Source organism: Podarcis raffonei, chromosome 6 (genome assembly GCF_027172205.1).
Source record: "Podarcis raffonei isolate rPodRaf1 chromosome 6, rPodRaf1.pri, whole genome shotgun sequence".
In the NCBI taxonomy this organism is placed as follows: Eukaryota; Metazoa; Chordata; class Lepidosauria; order Squamata; family Lacertidae; genus Podarcis; species Podarcis raffonei.
In genome coordinates, this window is record NC_070607.1 from 96,036,876 (window position 1) to 96,054,560 (window position 17,685).

Sequence of the window (17,685 nt, forward strand, 5' to 3'; positions counted from 1 at the left end):
GAAATCAAATCAGTCTTTAACATCAGCAGTAAGATCTAGACTATGGGAGCGTTTCAGCCCTGTTCTTGAGTTTGTTCAAAACCTAAAACAACTTTATCTTGTATTCCTTTCTTTGAATTCGTGCCATTTAGGTTTTTAAATCTTTTTGTAAAAGCAGCACTAGAATTTCCATAGTTGAGTCTTCAACCCCTTATTATTGTGCTTTGCCTTCTTCAAGTTTGGCTTTGTTTAAAACTTGCTAATTACCATATTTTTTGCTCTATAAGACTTTTCCCCTCCTAAAAAGTAAGGGGAAATGTGTGTGCGTCTTATGGAGCGAATGCAGGCTGCACAGCTATCCCAGAAGCCAGAACAGCAAGAGGGATTGCTGCTTTCACTGCGCAGCGATCCCTCTTGCTGTTCTGGCTTCTGAGATTCAGAATATTTTTTTTCTTATATTCCTCCTCCAAAAACTAGGTGTGTCTTGTGGTCTGGTGCGTCTTATAGAGCGAAAAATATGGTAGGTTTTCAAACCTTTTTTTGTAAATTCAGTATTAGAAAATGTACTTTTGAGTCTTCAATCCTTTATTACTGCGTTTTGCTTTACCTAGGTTGAGCAAGGATTATAATACGTCAGAATTTTTGGGATTCAACCCTTGTTTGAATTTTGGTCATTTAAAGTTTATATTTTTCTATTTCCTTCTGAGGAAACGGAATACTTCAGTGAAACGAGGTTTGTAGCCAACATCCTGTTAAGGCTTTGTTCTATTTTAGGTTTTCCCTTAAGTTTTTTGATTTTTATTATTTAGTTGATTTCTGCAAGTTAATATTTCTAGTCGATTACTTCTCGTTTCAGGGATTTTCACTGCATTTCATGTGTTTTGTGCAGTTGAAGCAACAAGAGCTCACCTTACTTTTGGATTTAATGGGGACTCTGTTGCATGCAGAACCAATGCTAGTGAGCACATGGCCCCAATCCCACCCCGCTTGGTGCCAGTGTCAACAGTTTGCACCCCAGGTCTTCAGCTGCCCTGACCACAAGGCTCGCATTTGTGACTGGGGGGCCTTCACGAGCCGCTCGGTCGGCCTGTGCTTCTTTCCCCTTCAGGCTCACGACGTAGCAGCAAGGGCAAACAGGTTGTCACAAGCCTAGGCCAGAGTTTCACGAGCCTCCTGAAGCCAGTTGAGCAGTGGCGGCCGCAGAATCTGTGCCTGCGCTTGTGGCAAACAAACAGCCCATGATATTCGGCCGCCGCAAGGATTTGAAAGAGTCGAGGGTAGATTGAATACCGTAGATTCTGGCGTATTAGGCGACTGGGCGTATAAGACGACCAAACTGGCACTGCCAAGTTGGGGTTTCGTCTTATAAGCCCAGCCTTATACGCTGAGCAGGAGGAAGCGCCGCCCGGCACAACGCGGAGCCCGCCACCCGCTGCTGCCTAGGAGGTAGTACCCGGCGTATAAGACGACCCCCCAACTTTTTAACCTCTTTTCCGGGGTTAAAAAGTCGTCTTAGACACCGGAATCTATGATAACCCTCGGTTTGCTTGGGTGACAGAAAGGGGCAAGGGTTAGGGAAAACATAGAAGGCAGATTTTCCAAATGAGCTAGCCAGTGGGAGGTAGGTTTTGCCTCTGTTTTAACTGTAACGTGAAGTATTTGGGTAGGGAAGGAGAGCGCGAACGAGTGGATTTTGGTGAAAGGGTGGCAAACATGGCTGGTGGTGCGCTACGAGGAAAGCCGCCCGTGTGATGTACTTGTGGATATGTGTACACATCTGTTAGACTATCCAAAGCTCTGCCGAGAAATAAATGTATGACTATATTTGAAAGAGAAGAAGAAAAAAATCTATATAATATATTTTTAAATACAGAACTTAAAAGCTGTATACTCTTCTTTTTGATTTCCACTGTCCTGTAACCTTCGTCTGTTTGGTGGCTGTAATAAAATGTCGTTTCGGTCTCCAAAGGCGTCTTGCTTTCCATGATTGGTCTAGGCTGAAACCGGGAGGGGGAGAAGGAGGCAGACTTCGCTTCCACACTGGCTTACTCTGCACAGGGGCAGCAGAACCAAACCAAGGGCCAAGTTGCCCCATGAGCATAGCTGTCAACCATCCCTTATTTGGTGGGAAACTCCCTTATCCCAGCGCCGTGTCCCCCTGCTGTCCCTTATTGATGATGTCCCTTAAATTTCCCGGGTGTCATGCTCGCCCGGCTCGGGAGAGAAGCAGCGGCTTGGGGTCCTCCGCCTCGAGACAGTGTGCGCACGAGCTGCCACGTCTCGGTCTCTCCCTTTTCCCCCTCAGGGGTGCATCATGAGGAGACTGGTGGCGGCGGGCGGGCAGGCAGCCCCTCTCTTGCGAGACTTCCGCCGCACTGCCAGGGGAAGCTGGAGGTGGCGGCAGCAGCGGCTGAGGAGGCAGCCTGAGAGAGGAGAAAGAGATGGGGATGGGGAGGGACGCAGAAGGGTGGTGCTTCAGCGGCCGCCGCGGCGCCACAACCGCCTCATGCTGGGCTCGGGGGTGGCATGGGCGAGAGTCTCCCTCCCTCCCTCCCTCCCTCCCTCTCTCTTGAGCGGGGAAGGGCCAATGGAACTCCTCGTGCCAGGAGGACGGCAGCCCCGGCGTGCTGCTCAGCATCCCCTCCAACCAGTGCAGCATCTTAATGTAGTGATTTCCCCCTCTGCACCCCTTTCATAACTCTATTTTTATAAATCATTTGTCCATCCATAGTTCAAATTTTTACTACAAGTTTTCTGTCAATCCTACCAATGTATGTAACTCTTTACAATAGCTTTTCAAATAAATTATAAACGTTCCCCATTCTTTATTAAAGAGGTCCTCTTCCTGGTTTCTAATTCTGCCTGTAAGCTTTGCCATCTTGACGTCGTTCATCAGTTTTGTCTGCCCCTCTTCTTTGCTTGGAGATGTAGACCCCTAGGATCATCTAGTCCAACCCCCTGCAAAACACAGTCACTCGCAGCCAAAGCAACATGGCTCCATCAGCGGCAGATGTCTGTATAAGCTAAGCAAAATCCCTTATTTTGGCTGCTGATCCCTTATTTTCGAGGCTGCTGGTCCCTTATTTTCAAATCTGTAAGTTGACAGCTATGCCCATGAGCAACTATCATTGCTCAATATCCTGCAGCAAACATGCAACAAAAAGCACAGGGGCACTTGGTGGTAGCAAACCCCCCTTCTGTACACAGCCAAGGCTCAAAGGATGGGTGGAAGCTAAGACTGCAATCCACCGGTGGACCACTGGCCAGCTACCGGCCTGCTAGCTCCTAGGATTCATTCAAAGTATGTTAGCTTGGGTGAACTGTGGGCTCTGGTTGTGCCAGGCACTGCCTATATTGATTTTGATCTCCTTTAGATAGCCTGTTCATGGAGTGTTCATCCCAACAGGCTTGGCCCAAGCTTACACAGAAGTTTGACCACATCCAGCCTTTATTTGTTCTGCTTTGATTGCAGAGAAGCTGTACAACAACAAGCATTCATCCTGGTTTGCTTGCAGGGTGTGGATACATCTTCCCATTGATCACCAATTCATCTCACACTTTTTTCAGTGCATTGCCCCATCGCTCTGTTAATCACAACCAGTCCTTTCTTAAGTGGATTTGTTGCAGCAGAGCACTTTAATCTACTTTAATTGTGCAAACCTTAATTTCCAGTACATGCTCAAATCCCTGCAAAGGAATGACTTTAGTGCATTTATATCCCTGCTCTCTTTCTGACATGGCATTCAAAGCAGGCACTCTTTCATTCTGGCACCGATCGAGGTGGCCCTGCAATCATGTCCAATGTGCTTAAACAAGAGCGCACCGTTGGCATCACTTAACACAGGCTAGAGTTTCCCTAAGAGAGTCAGGCTGTTTGCTTTGTAAATTTGGAACACATTGCTGGACCACAGTGGTTCTAGTATTAATAGGAGGCACCCAGGTCTGATTTGGTTACCTGAATAGGCAGCAGAAGGGCAGGTTGAGTTTCTTTGGTTTACATTTAAGCTATGATGATCGGAGAATCGGCTGCTTCACTTCCTCATGGAGATAAGAATCACCCAGGAATGCAATAAACTCAACTATGTCCCCATCAAATCTCTGGAGACCTCACAGTCCTTAAAGAATAGCTGAAAGCTTCAAGGAATTGATTGATCTTTCTACTCCTCTGAGTATTCTCCAACGAGACGGAAAGGGTTCTGGAGGAGTCATCTGTGGTGTATTTCATCCCGGAAGAGAGAGGCGGTGGAAAGTCTTGAGCAATTTTAAACATCAGGAACTGAACGGTCCATGGAAGATTTCGCCAGCCCACTCGAAAGCCTAAGGAGACAGAAGGAACAGGAATCAGCCCGAGTGTCGCAAGAGCCCTTTAAAAGGGGTTAAAATACTCTGCAAAATTCAGTTTTACAGCTAAGGCCACAAAAGTTTTTTCCTCCTCTCCCACCCGAGTAATACTAGAAGTTAAAGTCACTTAGTTAAATTGACTAGCGATGGGAGAGCCAGAAGGAAGTATTATTTTTCATAACACATTATTAGATTGCATTGCTTCCTGCCACTGATATGGTGCCTGCCATTACCTTAAAAGGTAAAGGTAAAGGGACCCCGGACCATGAGGTCCAGTCGCGGACGACTCTGGGGTTGCGGCGCTCATCTCACTTTATTGGCCGAGGGAGCCGGCGTACAACTTCTGGGTCATGTGGCCAGCACAACTAAGCCGCTTCTGGCGAACCAGAGCAGCGCACGGAAACACCGTTTACCTTCCCGCTGGAGCGGTACCTATTTATCTACTTGCACTTTGACGTGCTTTCGGACTGCTAGGTTGGCAGGAGCAGGGACCGAGCAACGGGAGCTCACCCCATCACGGGGATTCAAACCGCCAACCTTCTGATTGGCAGGTCCAAGGCTCTGTGGTTTAACCCACAGCACCACCCGCATCCCTAGCCATTAAGTGACTCTTAAAAGAAGAACAGACAAATTCATGGTGGTTGGGCCCTTCAGCCATTCTATATAAATGGAGCCTCCAGATTCAGAGGCAATCTGTCTCGGAATGCCATTTGCTAAGGGTCAAAAATGGATGAGTGTTGCTTTCATGCCCTGCTTCTGGACTTTCCAAAGGCCTCTGGCTGACTGCTGTTGGGAACAGGATGCTGGACTACATTAACCCTTGGTCTGGGCTCTCCTTGTATTCTTATATTTATGTTCAAGGTGGACAACAGAGACTGGGAGCTTCTGTGACTTGTCTAGCACAGGACTGGGGGAATCTGTGGCCCCCTGGAGATTGCTGGACTCCAACTCACATCAAACCCCAGCCATGGTGGCCAACGTTCAGAGATGATGGAAGCTTGGACTCCAACAATGTCCCGGCACATTCAGAGCAGATAAAGCAATTCTTCATGTGGTGCATGATTAGACTATGGAACTCCCACCCACAGGAAGAAGCCATCAACTTGGATGGCTTTAAAAGAGGGTTGGGCAAGTTCATGGAGGGGGAGAGGGCTATCAGTTGCTACTGGCCATTATGGCTTGGCTCAGACTCCACAGACAGAGGCAGCAACACTTCTGAATGCCAGTGGCTGGAAAACCACAGGAGGAGGGAGATGCTCTTGTGCCCATGTCCTGCTTCCTAGTTTCCCAAAGGTATTGGGTTGGCCACTGTGAGAACAGGATGCTGGACTTGATGGGTCTGGTCCAGCAAACCCTTCTGATGTTCTCAAGATCTAAAGCCACAGGTTCTTCATCTCTGTGGCAGCGAGTTCCCAGCTGGGGTGAGCTACGGATTGGGTGGGCATTTCTCAGCTCGCTCACTTAGCCGTTCTGCTCACCCACCCCCACCCCCAACTCCAGGCCACTCACTTTTTGACCATGTGTTCGTAGATCACGGCAGGGACAATGGTCAGAGTGATGATGTTGCCGGCGTTGGTGAGGACCTCTGTGATCTCCTTGTCCTTGAGAAGGAAGAGTTCAAGAAGAAGGTTGCTCAAAGATGGAATAACAGGTTTGGAATTGCCCAAGAAAGATGTTAGACTGTTTTTGTATGCCACAACTGCAGCTAGAATTTTGTTAGTTAAGAATTGGAAAACACAAGAAGTCCCAACAGTGGAGGAATGGCAGATGAAGATGATGGACTTTTCGGAACTAGCCGACCTGACTGGAAGAGTCCGCGACCAGAAGGAGGAGGAGCACCAGGAAGAATGGATGAAATTTAAAGAATATTTAACTAAATATGCGAAGATAACTTAACTGGAAAAACTTGCAAATACCAGATAGGCTTAGGATTTAAATATGTAATGTTAGAGAATAACATGTTTAAAGTTAAAATGAAAAGAAAGAAAGATGTTAAGTGATTAAGTTAATTTTATGAGAAAATTGGTTTTGGAAAACTGTTACAATGATATACACTGAAATTCAGCCAGGGGGATTTGAGGAAGTCACTTAACAATGTTACTAAGATTGGATTAAGTACAATTAAGATGTATGTTTGTTTGTTTAAAAAAATTGGAAAATCAATTTTAAAAAATTGAAAAAAAACAAAAAACAAAGATGGGGCGAGGTGCCACTTTACTGAATTGCACAAGGGAGCCCCCCCTTCCTGTACCCATTAAAAAACGACATTTTTTCTTGTGCCCCCCTGTTGTCTGGGGCCCCTGACAGCTGCCTGGGGGAAAGAGAGCAAAGCCAGGAGATCCCAACACTATTTGAAGGAGGATCTTGAATCGTAGAATTGGACAGTTGGGCCACCCCCTGCAATGCAGGAATCTTTTTGGCCCAACGTGGTGATTGAACCCACAACCCTGAATTTAAGAGTCTCACACTCTACCCACTGAGCTATCCATGCTTGCCCCCCCCCCTTTTACCTTTCTCCCCTCATAGCCCAGTATGTTCTGTCCTGTGCCACCCAAACTCCACTAAGCCTTGCCCATCCAGAATGTCCCCAAGTACCTCAAATTGGGAGGGGGGACAGGATCTAGCTGGTGGGCCAGATTCCCATCTCTCTCTCTCCCCATGAACTCCCAGAGGCCACTTCTGACAATCAGGCAGGCTCAACCTGCCCACCTGTCAATCACCCAATGTCACCATGATGTCGGGCGACCCAACGTCAAAGGGGAGAATTGGCAGCACACCCCACGTCAGAGCTTTCCAAACTGTGTGTCGTGGCACATTAGTGTGTCGGCTGCAGTGTGTAGCTACACCGCACACATTCTCCCTGCGCTTTTCCTGGGGCTGGAAAGGGGTTAGTTTAACCTCCAGTTCGATAGTAAAACTGAATGACTGTGTCATGAAATGATGCAAAACTGAATTACCGTGTAGCAAAATGATGCATGTCTCAAAAGTGCGCCACCAACGTGAAAAGTTTGGAAAGCTCTGCTCTAAGTGTGGCTGGGGTGTGGAAAGCTTTGCAAGGCAGACTGGAACCTGTGCCAGAGATTTCCTACGCTTGCTCTAAATGGACCCCCCTCTTTCTTGCTGCCCCACATGCCTGGACACCCCCCAGAAAAGGACTATTTTATGCCAGCCACCGCTTTCTTCCTGCTCTTGAAATCTCTCCTCCAAACCGCCTCTGACCCATCAGTTCCAAACAAAACCAGGCAGAAGGTGTGGACCTGTCTATGTGCCCAAAGAATGCTAGATGCTGCACATAACAGAGGACTTGCAAATAAACGTAATAATATTGACACAGTCACAGTAGAGCACTGAGAGGAATGGGCATGGCTACATCTGGATTTGGGGACTGGGTGCAGAAGACAGCTTGGATTTTTTGATTGAGTTGTTTTGGTTTTTTAAAAGCAAGTTTCCAGCTTTTAAGGATTTGAACGCAGCCCGAAATTTGCATGGCTCCACAGAGCTCTCCGCAGCACCCTTTGCTCCACTGCCCCTTTCACACAAGAGTCCTTACCCTCAGGCCAATGACATTCTGCCCGTTCACTTCACAGATGTAATGGTTGATGAGGAGCCCGTTCCGAGCCGCAGAGCTGCCTTTGGCCAGCGAGTTGACTTGCCCTTTCTTGACAATGAAGCCCACGTGGCCCATGCTGTCCTTGTGCATCGTCACCGTGCGCTGGAAAGGCCTACCGAGCAAAGATTATAATGTTAAAGTCATGTAATAGCATATCACACCATAAATACAATTATCATTTTACGCTTTGCACCTCCACCTTTCGGACTGAGTTGCCGGGGGAAAGAGCATACACCGGCTTAGCCCTTTCCAGTCTCCAGAAAACCAGAGCTTGGGAAACCAGGCCTTTGAGCCTGGAAGCCATTAGGATATGGGTGGGTTTTATTTTCAACCCCTTTCCTATATTTTTAGACATACCGTATTTTTCCATCTATAAGACACCCCCTATTTTTGGGAACTCCAAATCAAGAAAATGGGGAGGATTGCCCAGAGTTGCTGATTGCCGAAAACCACTCACCCGCCACTGACAATTGCACATGTCGCTGAAGACATTGCCGTAGCGGCAGCCAATCACCTGCAGCCCTTCTCACAGCCACCAATCACCTGCAATATCACTGCTAAGAATCTCCTGCTTGCCACTGCGACCAATCGCCCAACCCACCTCTGCACTACCCATGTATAAGGTAAAGTTAAAGGGACCCCTGACCATTAGGTCAAGTCGTGGCCGACTCTGGGGTTGTGGCGCTCATCTCGCTTTACTGGCAGAGGGAGCCGGCATACAGCTTCTGGGACATGTGGCCAGCATGACTAATCTGCTTCTGGCGAACCAGAGCAGCACACGGAAATGCCGTTTACCTTCCCACTGGAGCGGTACCTATTTATCTACTTGCACTCTGACGTGCTTTCGAACTGCTAGGTTGACAGGAGCAGGGACCGAGCAATGGAGCTCACCCCGTCATGGGGATTCGAACTGCCGACCTTCTGATCAGCAAGTCCTAGGTTCTGTGGTTTAACCCACAGCGCCACCCGCGTCCCTACCCATGTATAAGACAAGGGATAATTTTAAAGCTAATTTTTAATTAAAAATCCTCATCTTATGTATGGAAAAGTATAGTATTCCTGAAAAGGCAAGCAGAGGAGAAGCGCCTGCAACTTGCATTTTATGAGCATCCTTAATATTGCAGGCAGTTCTATGGTTCTTAGGAAAGGCAGCCCTTCGGGGTGATAAAACGGCTCAGATAACCACAGCCACTTCCTGCTCCTCACCTGTCCCGGACCACCATGACGATTTTCTCCGGAGAGGCCTTCTTCAGCGCCCGCTTAGCCTTGTCCGTGTTCCAGCCTGCGCAATCCTTCCCGTCGATCTGCAAGATTTGATCTCCAAAGCGCAGGCCCACCAGAGAAGCCGGGGAGTTGGCCTTGACCAGCTGCACAAACAACCCCTGCAGAAGACATTGGGCTGGTGAAAACCGACATGCTTGATTTCGAAAAGGAGACCAGCAAGGAAAGAGCCACATCCGCCTAGAGCCCAGAGGTAGGCGTCCCTGGGCAGCAGGTGAGATGGGATTTCGAGGAAGCCAGTCCCACACCTCTCAGAAGGGGAGGGAGTTGATGGCCTGGGCGCCCAATAGCTGGGCTGGTTGGCATCATAAACATGGACCATTTATCAACGCCATCTCCAACTCCTCAAAAGATTCCATCAATGGTGCCTCCGAAAAATCTTACACATCACTTGGGAAGACAGGCGAACTAATATCAGTGTACTGGAAGAAGCAAAGATTACCAGTGTTGAAGCAATGATTCTTCAACATCAACTTCATTGGACTGGTCATGTTGTATGGATGCCTGATTATTGTCTTCCAAAGCAACTACTCTATTCCGAACTTAAAAAGGGAAAGTGTAATGCTGGTGGCCAACAAAAGAGGTTTAAAGATTGTCTCAAGGCAGTCTTGGCCACCTCATGAGAAGAGAAGACTCCCTGGAAAAGACCCTGATGTTGGGAAAGATGGAGGGCGCAAGGAGAAGGGGACGACAGAGGATGAGATGGTGGGACAGTGTTCTTGAAGCTACCAGCATGAGTTTGACCAAACTGCAGGAGGCAGTGGAAGACAGGAGTGCCTGGCGTGCTCTGGTCCAGGGGGTCATGAAGAGGCAGGCACAACTAAATGACTAAACAACAACAAAGAACGCTGACCCAGACACGGCCACTGTAAAAACCGCAAGGCTGGATTAGATGGACCTTTGGCTTCATCCAGTAGCACTCTCTGGCTCTTCCTGCCCCGCAAAGTCCTAACCTCAGAACTCACCTTATCAATGTTCCTCAGCTTCAGTCCCGTCTTCCTGCGCTCGTCCTTGCAGAGGTGAACCTCCCGCAAGCCGGGCTTGATCTCCGCCCGACGAATCCCCAGGTCGCTTCCCGTCACGGGGGCAACCACCAAGCCCGATGCGGTGGGCGCTGAGGTCACAGCCTGCCAAAGAACCCAAGTTGTGGAACAGTCAATTTAATTTTCACCCACGCACACACTGGATATTGTGGCTGGTTCATTCTCCACATTATGTTTTGAGACTACAATTCCCTGACCACTGGTCCTGCTAGCTAGGGATCATGGGAGTTGTAGGCCAAAAAACATCTGGATGGCCGAAGTTGAGGAAGCCTGTCCTATGTGGTAGGGACATTCCTGATAAAGTTCCCTGAAGTCCAGGGCTATCCTGAAATCTCCAGGTTGGCCTGCCTGCCTCCTGGTGGCAGGCAGAGGGCTTGAATATCCATTCAATGTGTGAAGCCTGCAAGCTTTAGCTCGGGCGTCTATCCTCCTCCCATCTCCCAATTAACCTCCATCTCCAAGGCTCAGCGGTGGGAGGTAGCACAGAAGGAGAATCACTAAAGGTCACTTCTAGGTCACTGAAATCTCAGGGTCTGCAGTGCTCCTGACCTGGCTATCCTAGTTCTAGAACAGCCTTTCACTGGGTCACTGTACAAATTTGCATTCCTAGAAAAGCAGCATGGCTCAGTGGTTAGAGCACCCGCTTTGCATGCAGAAAGGCCCTTGTTTAATTCCCAGCATCTCCCCATAGGGTTGGGGATCTCTGAAAACGTGGAGAGCTGCTGCCAGTCCGAGTAGACAATACTGAGCTAAGTGGACCAGCGGTCCAGACTCAGCAGAAGGCAGCTTTCTATCTTCCTCCGATTGACTCAGCAAGATAATGTCATGGTGGGAAATCAAGGAGCCACCAGGATCTGAGGCCACCGTTAAAGGTCACCCAATGAGTTTCAGGACGGAGCAGGGATTTGAACCCAGGTCTCCCTGGTCCTAGGCCAACACTCTAACCACTATGCAATACTGCTATGATTCCCATTCATTGCTCCACTCACTTTTCACTCTGTTCCCACCCACCCTTGGCATGTGGCCCTGGCAAGGTTACACAGAGGGGGATGTGGCCCTTTGGTGGAGAAGGTTCTCCACCCCAGAGTTAGTGTGGAGTATGGTGGTTATAGGGTTAACCTCCAGTGGTGTCCTGTATCTGGGAGGAGCTACCACGTGTAGCTGTGTGTCACAGTTCTTGGTCTGTGAGCTACCGTATTTTTCGCTCTATAAGACGCACCAGACCACAAGACGCACCTAGTTTTTGGAGGAGGAAAACAAGAAAAAAAATATTCTGAATCTCAGAAGCCAGAACAGCAAGAGGGATCGCTGCGCAGTGAAAGCAGGAATCCCTCTTGCTGTTCTGGCTTCTGGGATAGCTGCGCAGCCTGCATTCACTCCATAAGACGCACACACATTTCCCCTTACTTTTTAGGAGGGAAAAAGTGAGCCTTATAGAGCAAAAAATACGGTACTTTCAGTTTAGGCTGAGACGCTGAGATACACAGAGCGTGTCTTTTGTGCTCCGGCACTGAGAGAATGTCTCCAAGTTGTGATGGTTTTTGTGGACTGATTTATGGCTGTAAATAAACGCTTTTAGAGATAGAAGAAACAGTCTCTGGACTTTTTACTTCTTCTTCTCACACGGAAGGCAACCGCTGCGACTCTGCACCTCTGCCTAGGTCATTTTCCACAGAGTTTGGCCCAGGGGAAACGCGCTGGACGGCAGATTTATCCAAGAGTTAGAGATAGGCAGGTCCTGGCAGAATGCCCCTGCACACAGGGATTCTGCAAATGCAACCGACCAATGAAAAGCTGTTGCAGATGACCCTCAGAAATGCTTACGTTTCCACCTGCCGGGGCAAGTCCCAGATTCTTTTGGACCTCCTCACTGGAGAGGGAGAGGCCCATGTAATCATTTAAGTCCGTGAGGTTCGGGTACAAAACTGGCAGGGCTGGAGAGGAAAGAAAGAGGGAGAAGTGAATTCAGAGCGTAAGCTGCACAATAATGCACTCTGCGCGTTATCTCGTGCATCAGCTGCGGAAAATGCAAAACAAAACACAAAAATCAAGTCTCTAGATCTCATGATGTGTTTGCACATGTTGACAATAAGGGCTAGCCCTCCGTCTAATCACCGCCTCCTGTGGGAGTGAGGTCCATAGTTCGATTCTGTGCGGTGTGAGTTTCTTTTATCAGACCTGAATCTTCCAACGTTCAGCTTCCCATGAATTCTAGCGTTATGAGAGAGGAAGGAAAGCTTTCCTCTCTCTCCCCTTTCTCCACACCCTGCATGATTTTGTAAACCTTCTATCATGTCTTCTGTTCCTCGCCTTTTCTGCAAGCTAAAAACTCCCAGACACTGTAACTGTTCTTCTTAGAGGTCCATCCCGTTTTCTGAACCTCCTCCAACTCTACAATCTCTCTCTACATAATAATAATAATTTTTTATTTATATCCCGCCCTTCCTGGCTCAAAAACCGGGCTCAGGGCAGCTAAAAACAAATTTAAAACACTTAATTATAAATGCAGCATAAAATACAGTATAAAAACATGAATAACAATAAAAATAAAAAATCAATTAGATAATCTCAAGGGCTAGCTGGCTGAATTGGTCCTACTTGGGCCAGGGGAGAATTATCTGTGGGGTGTCAGAGCGGGTGATCTTCATAAAAGGGGAAGAAAAGGGAAATAAAAGATCAGGCTGAATTCAAATTAAAGGCCAGGTGGAATAGCTCTGTCTTCCAGGCCTGTTGCAAGGAGGTTAAATCCTGCAGGGCCCTGGTCTCATGGGACAGAGCATTCCACCAGGTCGGAGCCATCACTGAAAAGGCCCTGGCCCTGGTGGAGGATAGTCTGACTTCTTTAGGGACCTCTAAACTATGGTTATTCATGGACCTTAAGGTCCTCTGCGGGGCAGACCAGGAGAGGCGGTCCCGTAGATACGAGGACCCTAAGCCACAAAGCTACATGACATCTCGGCACTGTTGAAGCTTGCATTGCGAGCCTCTGGTGCCACTGAAGGCTTTTTGTCACCTCTGGATTGTGTTACCTGCTGGCTTGGGCGGCTCGGCCTTCTCTGCGGGAGAAGCTGGAGGAGCTGATGGCACAACGAGGGCAGGGAGCGGAGCAGGGATGGAGGCTGGCGCCTTGGGAGCTACATCTGCCTGGGCCTGCGGAGGCAAGAAGGGCAAGTGATTAGGTTGGCATCTCCAGGGTCTTCTCCTCCCCACCGGACCCCAAAGATCCTGCTTTCCAGGAGGAGCGATTTGAACCAGGACTGAGCCAATGCATGAAGGTCCCGTGTTGATGCTGTTTATTTGCTTCTATAAAGGAATCCTTTCCTAGGAAACACCTCGAAGCAATTGGCCAATTAAAAACACAAGCAATTAAGAACAATCTCGTTTATAGGAACAACAGTGTCAAGACCTGCATTTAAAAGGCTTGTTGGAAAGGGAAGGTCTTCAGTGGGTGGCAAAAAGGCGTGAGTGAATTTTATTATTATGGTCACAGACCAGTTCCGGCTCACTTACAATATCAGGAAAATCATAAAACACAACAGGGATACATTGAATTGCAATGGGTATAACAGAGAAAATTGAGATATAGCAGCAGTTAAAAATATATACTAAATCTTGATCATTAAAATATAACCTAAAATTGTCATTTAAAACCTTACTCATTTTGGTAGTACAGCTTGTTCCCTGAGTTTTATGACAATTGCACAGAATTTGGCCACCCTTGGCGTGATCTCTAGATCCTTGTCCTCTACCAGGAGTTTTAGACATTGAAGTTCGGACCCATTTGGAGATTTTTGTGTAACAGGAGTGATGAATACCAACGGTATATCTCCGTAGAAACGGCAGCGTAACAAGGCATGAGAGACAGTTTCTACCTCCTTCAAGCCGCAGGAGCAGACTCGTTCCATGTACGGTTTACTCTCAAATCTGCCCTGCAATTAGGCAGATGTGGCGAAAAGGCAACAGAAGTGATGTCCGCCTGGTGTGTTTGTTTGTTTGCTTGTTTTGTTTGTTTTGCCGCCCTTCATCCAGGGATCTCAGGGTGGTTTACAGCATAGAAATGCAAAATCAAAACACAAAACACATAATAAAAACAAAAAACGAAAGGAAGGGCAACAGGAAGCCCAAGGGAAGGACCGATTGGTCTCTCACCTTCAGAACGTGGTCCACTTTCATGTCCTCAAGAGATGGGTACAACGTCGCCATGTTTGCTGCTTCTTTCTGGGGGGTGAAGCACACAGAGGAAGATGCCAAGGTGAGGCTAAACTCTGGGTTCCTGAATACGCAGGAGAACATCAGTGTTTCCTCAATGTTCTACTTTTGGGGAGGTACTGTCACTTTGTGGGGGGAACAGTCACTGATTTTTTAATTTAAAAAACACAGTGGACGCTTGGGTTGCGAACGTGATCCATGTGGGATGCGCGTTCGCAACCCGCAGCACTCGCAACCTGCATCTGCGCATGCGCGGGTTGCGATTCTGCGCATGCGCAAAGCACAATTTAGTGCTTCTGCGCATGCGCGGCTGCTGAAACCCGGAAGTAACCCGTTCCGGTACTTCCATGTTTCGGCAGTCCGCAACCTGAAAAAACGCAACCTGAAGCAGTTGTAACCCAAGGTATGACTGTATATTAATTGAGTAGCCATATGCAATCAGATTTGAATAAATCCACACCTGCTAGTTTGACCCTCAGGTTTTAAAAAGAACTTGGATACACACACAAGGATTAAAAGCAAACCAACCACTGCCATTCTATGAATCAGGATAATTATCATTATAAAATTTATCGGCGGCCCTTCACCCAAAGGTACCCAGTGACACTTGTCGCTGGCTAGAAGTTCCTTTAACAGATTCATCTAATTGTCTTAACAGATTAATGCGGCAGCTATTTTCTAAAAAACGGTTGGCAACTACGCAATGCAGTTGCTCAATCACTTGAAAAAGATTGTCCCATGATGATGACTTGATAGGTGTTATCGTGCCCGGCTAATTGATGCTATGGGAGGCAGGATCACAGGTTACTTGCATCACACACAGGAGTGATCACCGGATCATAAAAAGTTAGTCATAGGAAAATGCAGGATCTTCCAGGACAATGCAATGATTGCATTTTGCCACTTGGCATGTGTGCCACAGGGGTGGGCGGTTTTAAAATTAGATCTTGGAAGAACTTGATTTGCAGCCTGGCAGTTCTCCACGGTTGGCACCAGCACTGCCCCTCCAGCCAGCAGGATGCCATCACTTCAACAACCAGGGCAAAGAGGGAATATCCAGTGCCGGATTTATGTATAAGCTAAACAAGCTATAACTTAGGGCCCCACTCTCTTGGGGGCTCCCCCAAAAATATACTTCTTCTTAATTGTATTTCACTATTAATATACTGGGACACGGGTGGCGCTGTGGGTTAAACCACAGAGCCTAGGGCTTGCCGATCAGAAGGTTGGCGGTTCGAATCCCTGCGATTGGGTGAGCTCCCGTTGCTCGGTCCCTGCTCCTGCCAACCTAGCAGTTCGAAAGCACGTCAAAGTGGAAGTAGATAAATAGGTACCACTCCAGCGGGAAGGTAAACTATGACCATTACCATGACCTCTGACCCCAGTTTACATAACACTCTGCTTCCCAACCACATAGCTCTTTTCTTCCGATTTGTGATAAAGTTTTCTCGTTTTCTTAAGTACAAGAATTGCTTTGGGATTTTGTTTTTACACCTTTCTGTCTCTCTTTTGTAATTGTTATATATTGGAAATCAATAAAACTATATTTATTAAAGAAGAAGAATTGCATTGTTGAAGGAATCCTACAACTCGAGTAGCCCAATATTCTGTGTTTTTTAAAAATAAACAATTGAGCCTTTATTCTGAGAACAAATTTACCAAAAAAAAATAGATCGCTTAATGTTAAACCAAATGTAGTAAAACTATCATCAGGTTTCAAAATGTTCAATAATAATGCTTTAAGAATACAATGTAAACAAATTTATCGCATCTGCAATAATTCCAAATATCTTCTGTTGTCGTACATAGTCTTGCAGCTTAATATTCCAACACATTATAAAAATGGAACACTTTAAAATCAATGCGTATTCAATGCTCGTCCTACTCAGAGTTGAAGAAAATGGTGATGGGTAACTTAGATTTGTTAATATCAGTGGGTCTACTCTGATACACAAATATGTCGACTCTCATATCAACACCCAATCCACTCATTTCTTAATTCATTTCTTAATGACTGTCAAGACGAGAACCCTTTCCGTATCTTCCTGTGTAAACTCCTTGATCTTATGTAACAAAATGTCACGAAAAGGTTTAAAGACAGTAGGTCCAAAAGCCTCTTTCGTCCTCAAGAATCCTCCTCCAAAATAACTTTAAGAAATTCATTAAATATTGTCAGGACATCGGCAGCCACCTTGCAGGTTTGCAAAATCAGCTTCTAAGACAAGTTCATAAAAGCTGAACATCCTGGGACTGCGAGGAGAAAGTCCCTGGTGAGGGAGTCCAGGAGAAGACAAAATGCTGGAAAGAGAGCGCTTATTAACAAACTGGCGGCTAATTAACAGCAACCACAAGCAGCGTCCGGAGCAGGAAATCAGTGGCTCTCCCAAATGTACAGTCCCTGCCCTTTGACCAGGATGGGAATTGGAGTCCAGCGAAATCTGGAAAGCAGCAAGTAAAACCACCCTTTTTGCTTCCCATCAGAAGCAAATTCAGGGTGGCAAATGCAGAGCAACTTTAGAAGCCTTTCCAAACAGCCGTCTGGGTTTTACAATCCAAGGTGGGAGCGTAGATTTTATCCAAATAGATGCCTTCGCTCTCCCTTCCCCCTTCCACACACAAAACAGATCAGCGCTCTTACCTGTCGGCTGCCTCTGGCAAGAATTCTGCTCTTGGTTTGCGCGCTCCCAGCCTGCCTTCGACTTTATAACAAGGGCCAGGGCTTAGCCTGGGCTGGGCGGGGACATCAGCTGACTAGGAAGCGAAACTCAGGTGTCAGAAGAGAGAACCAGGTCAGTGCACCTGGATGACGTCAGGGGTGGAGGCGGCTCAGATTAGAGAGGCACTGGTTCTGCCATGTGTTGCAATGAAGCAGAGGAACGTCAGGTGACAGACTTCAGCCAGCCAGCCCAGTGCAAGCGGAATTTGCACCAGTGTGGGGTGGAACCCTGAGCAGGAACAGCTGGTCAGACAGACCCTCTTCCAGGAAACTCCATTCTGTCCCTCTCATTTTTTCCCCTCCAATGGTCAACCTGCAGCTGAATATATTCAGTACACATTAGCAAGGCTAAGGGGGGTGTGTTTTGTTGCCTGGGCAGCTGAGGACCTCCAGACACACTGCCCAGGCTTGCGTCCCAGGGAAGGTCACTTCAGCGCTGCTAATGTCTGGAGGCGGTTGGAGGATGGATGGCAGCTAACAGATTGAGGTTGAATCCTGACAAGACA

General features: G+C 47.5%; 1 protein-coding gene across 2 annotated transcripts; it reads right to left on the reverse strand.

Annotated features, from left to right (window-relative positions):
* Positions 1–3,409: 3,409 nt before the first annotated feature.
* Positions 3,410–17,461, reverse strand: SDCBP2 (syndecan binding protein 2). Of its 2 annotated transcripts, XM_053394640.1 has the most exons (9): positions 17,102–17,461; positions 14,404–14,472; positions 13,284–13,404; positions 12,079–12,188; positions 10,177–10,338; positions 9,137–9,312; positions 7,871–8,042; positions 5,830–5,921; positions 3,410–4,296 (listed from the first exon to the last, which is right to left on the reverse strand). In XM_053394640.1, exons 2-9 carry the CDS (start codon positions 14,455–14,457, stop codon positions 4,242–4,244), a joined length of 942 nt encoding a protein of 313 aa, XP_053250615.1. In that variant the 5' UTR covers positions 14,458–14,472; positions 17,102–17,461; the 3' UTR covers positions 3,410–4,241. The 2 variants fall into 2 exon arrangements, with proteins under 2 accessions (XP_053250615.1, XP_053250614.1); XM_053394639.1 differs by lacking the exon at positions 17,102–17,461 and having other exon boundaries at positions 14,404–14,667.
* Positions 17,462–17,685: the final 224 nt, after the last annotated feature.

Bases quoted from the DNA above. Each gene is read 5' to 3' on its own strand.
- SDCBP2 (XM_053394639.1), bottom strand. From the start codon at position 14,547: ATGTTCTCCTGCGTATTCAGGAACCCAGAGTTTAGCCTCACCTTGGCA. The intron at 10,339-12,078 runs GTAAGCATTTCT...GTTCTTTGGCAG, and splicing joins TTGCCCCGGCAGGTGGAAAC to GCTGTGACCTCAGCGCCCAC. The intron at 4,297-5,829 runs GTGAGTGGCCTG...CTGTCTCCTTAG, and splicing joins TACGAACACATGGTCAAAAA to GCTTTCGAGTGGGCTGGCGA.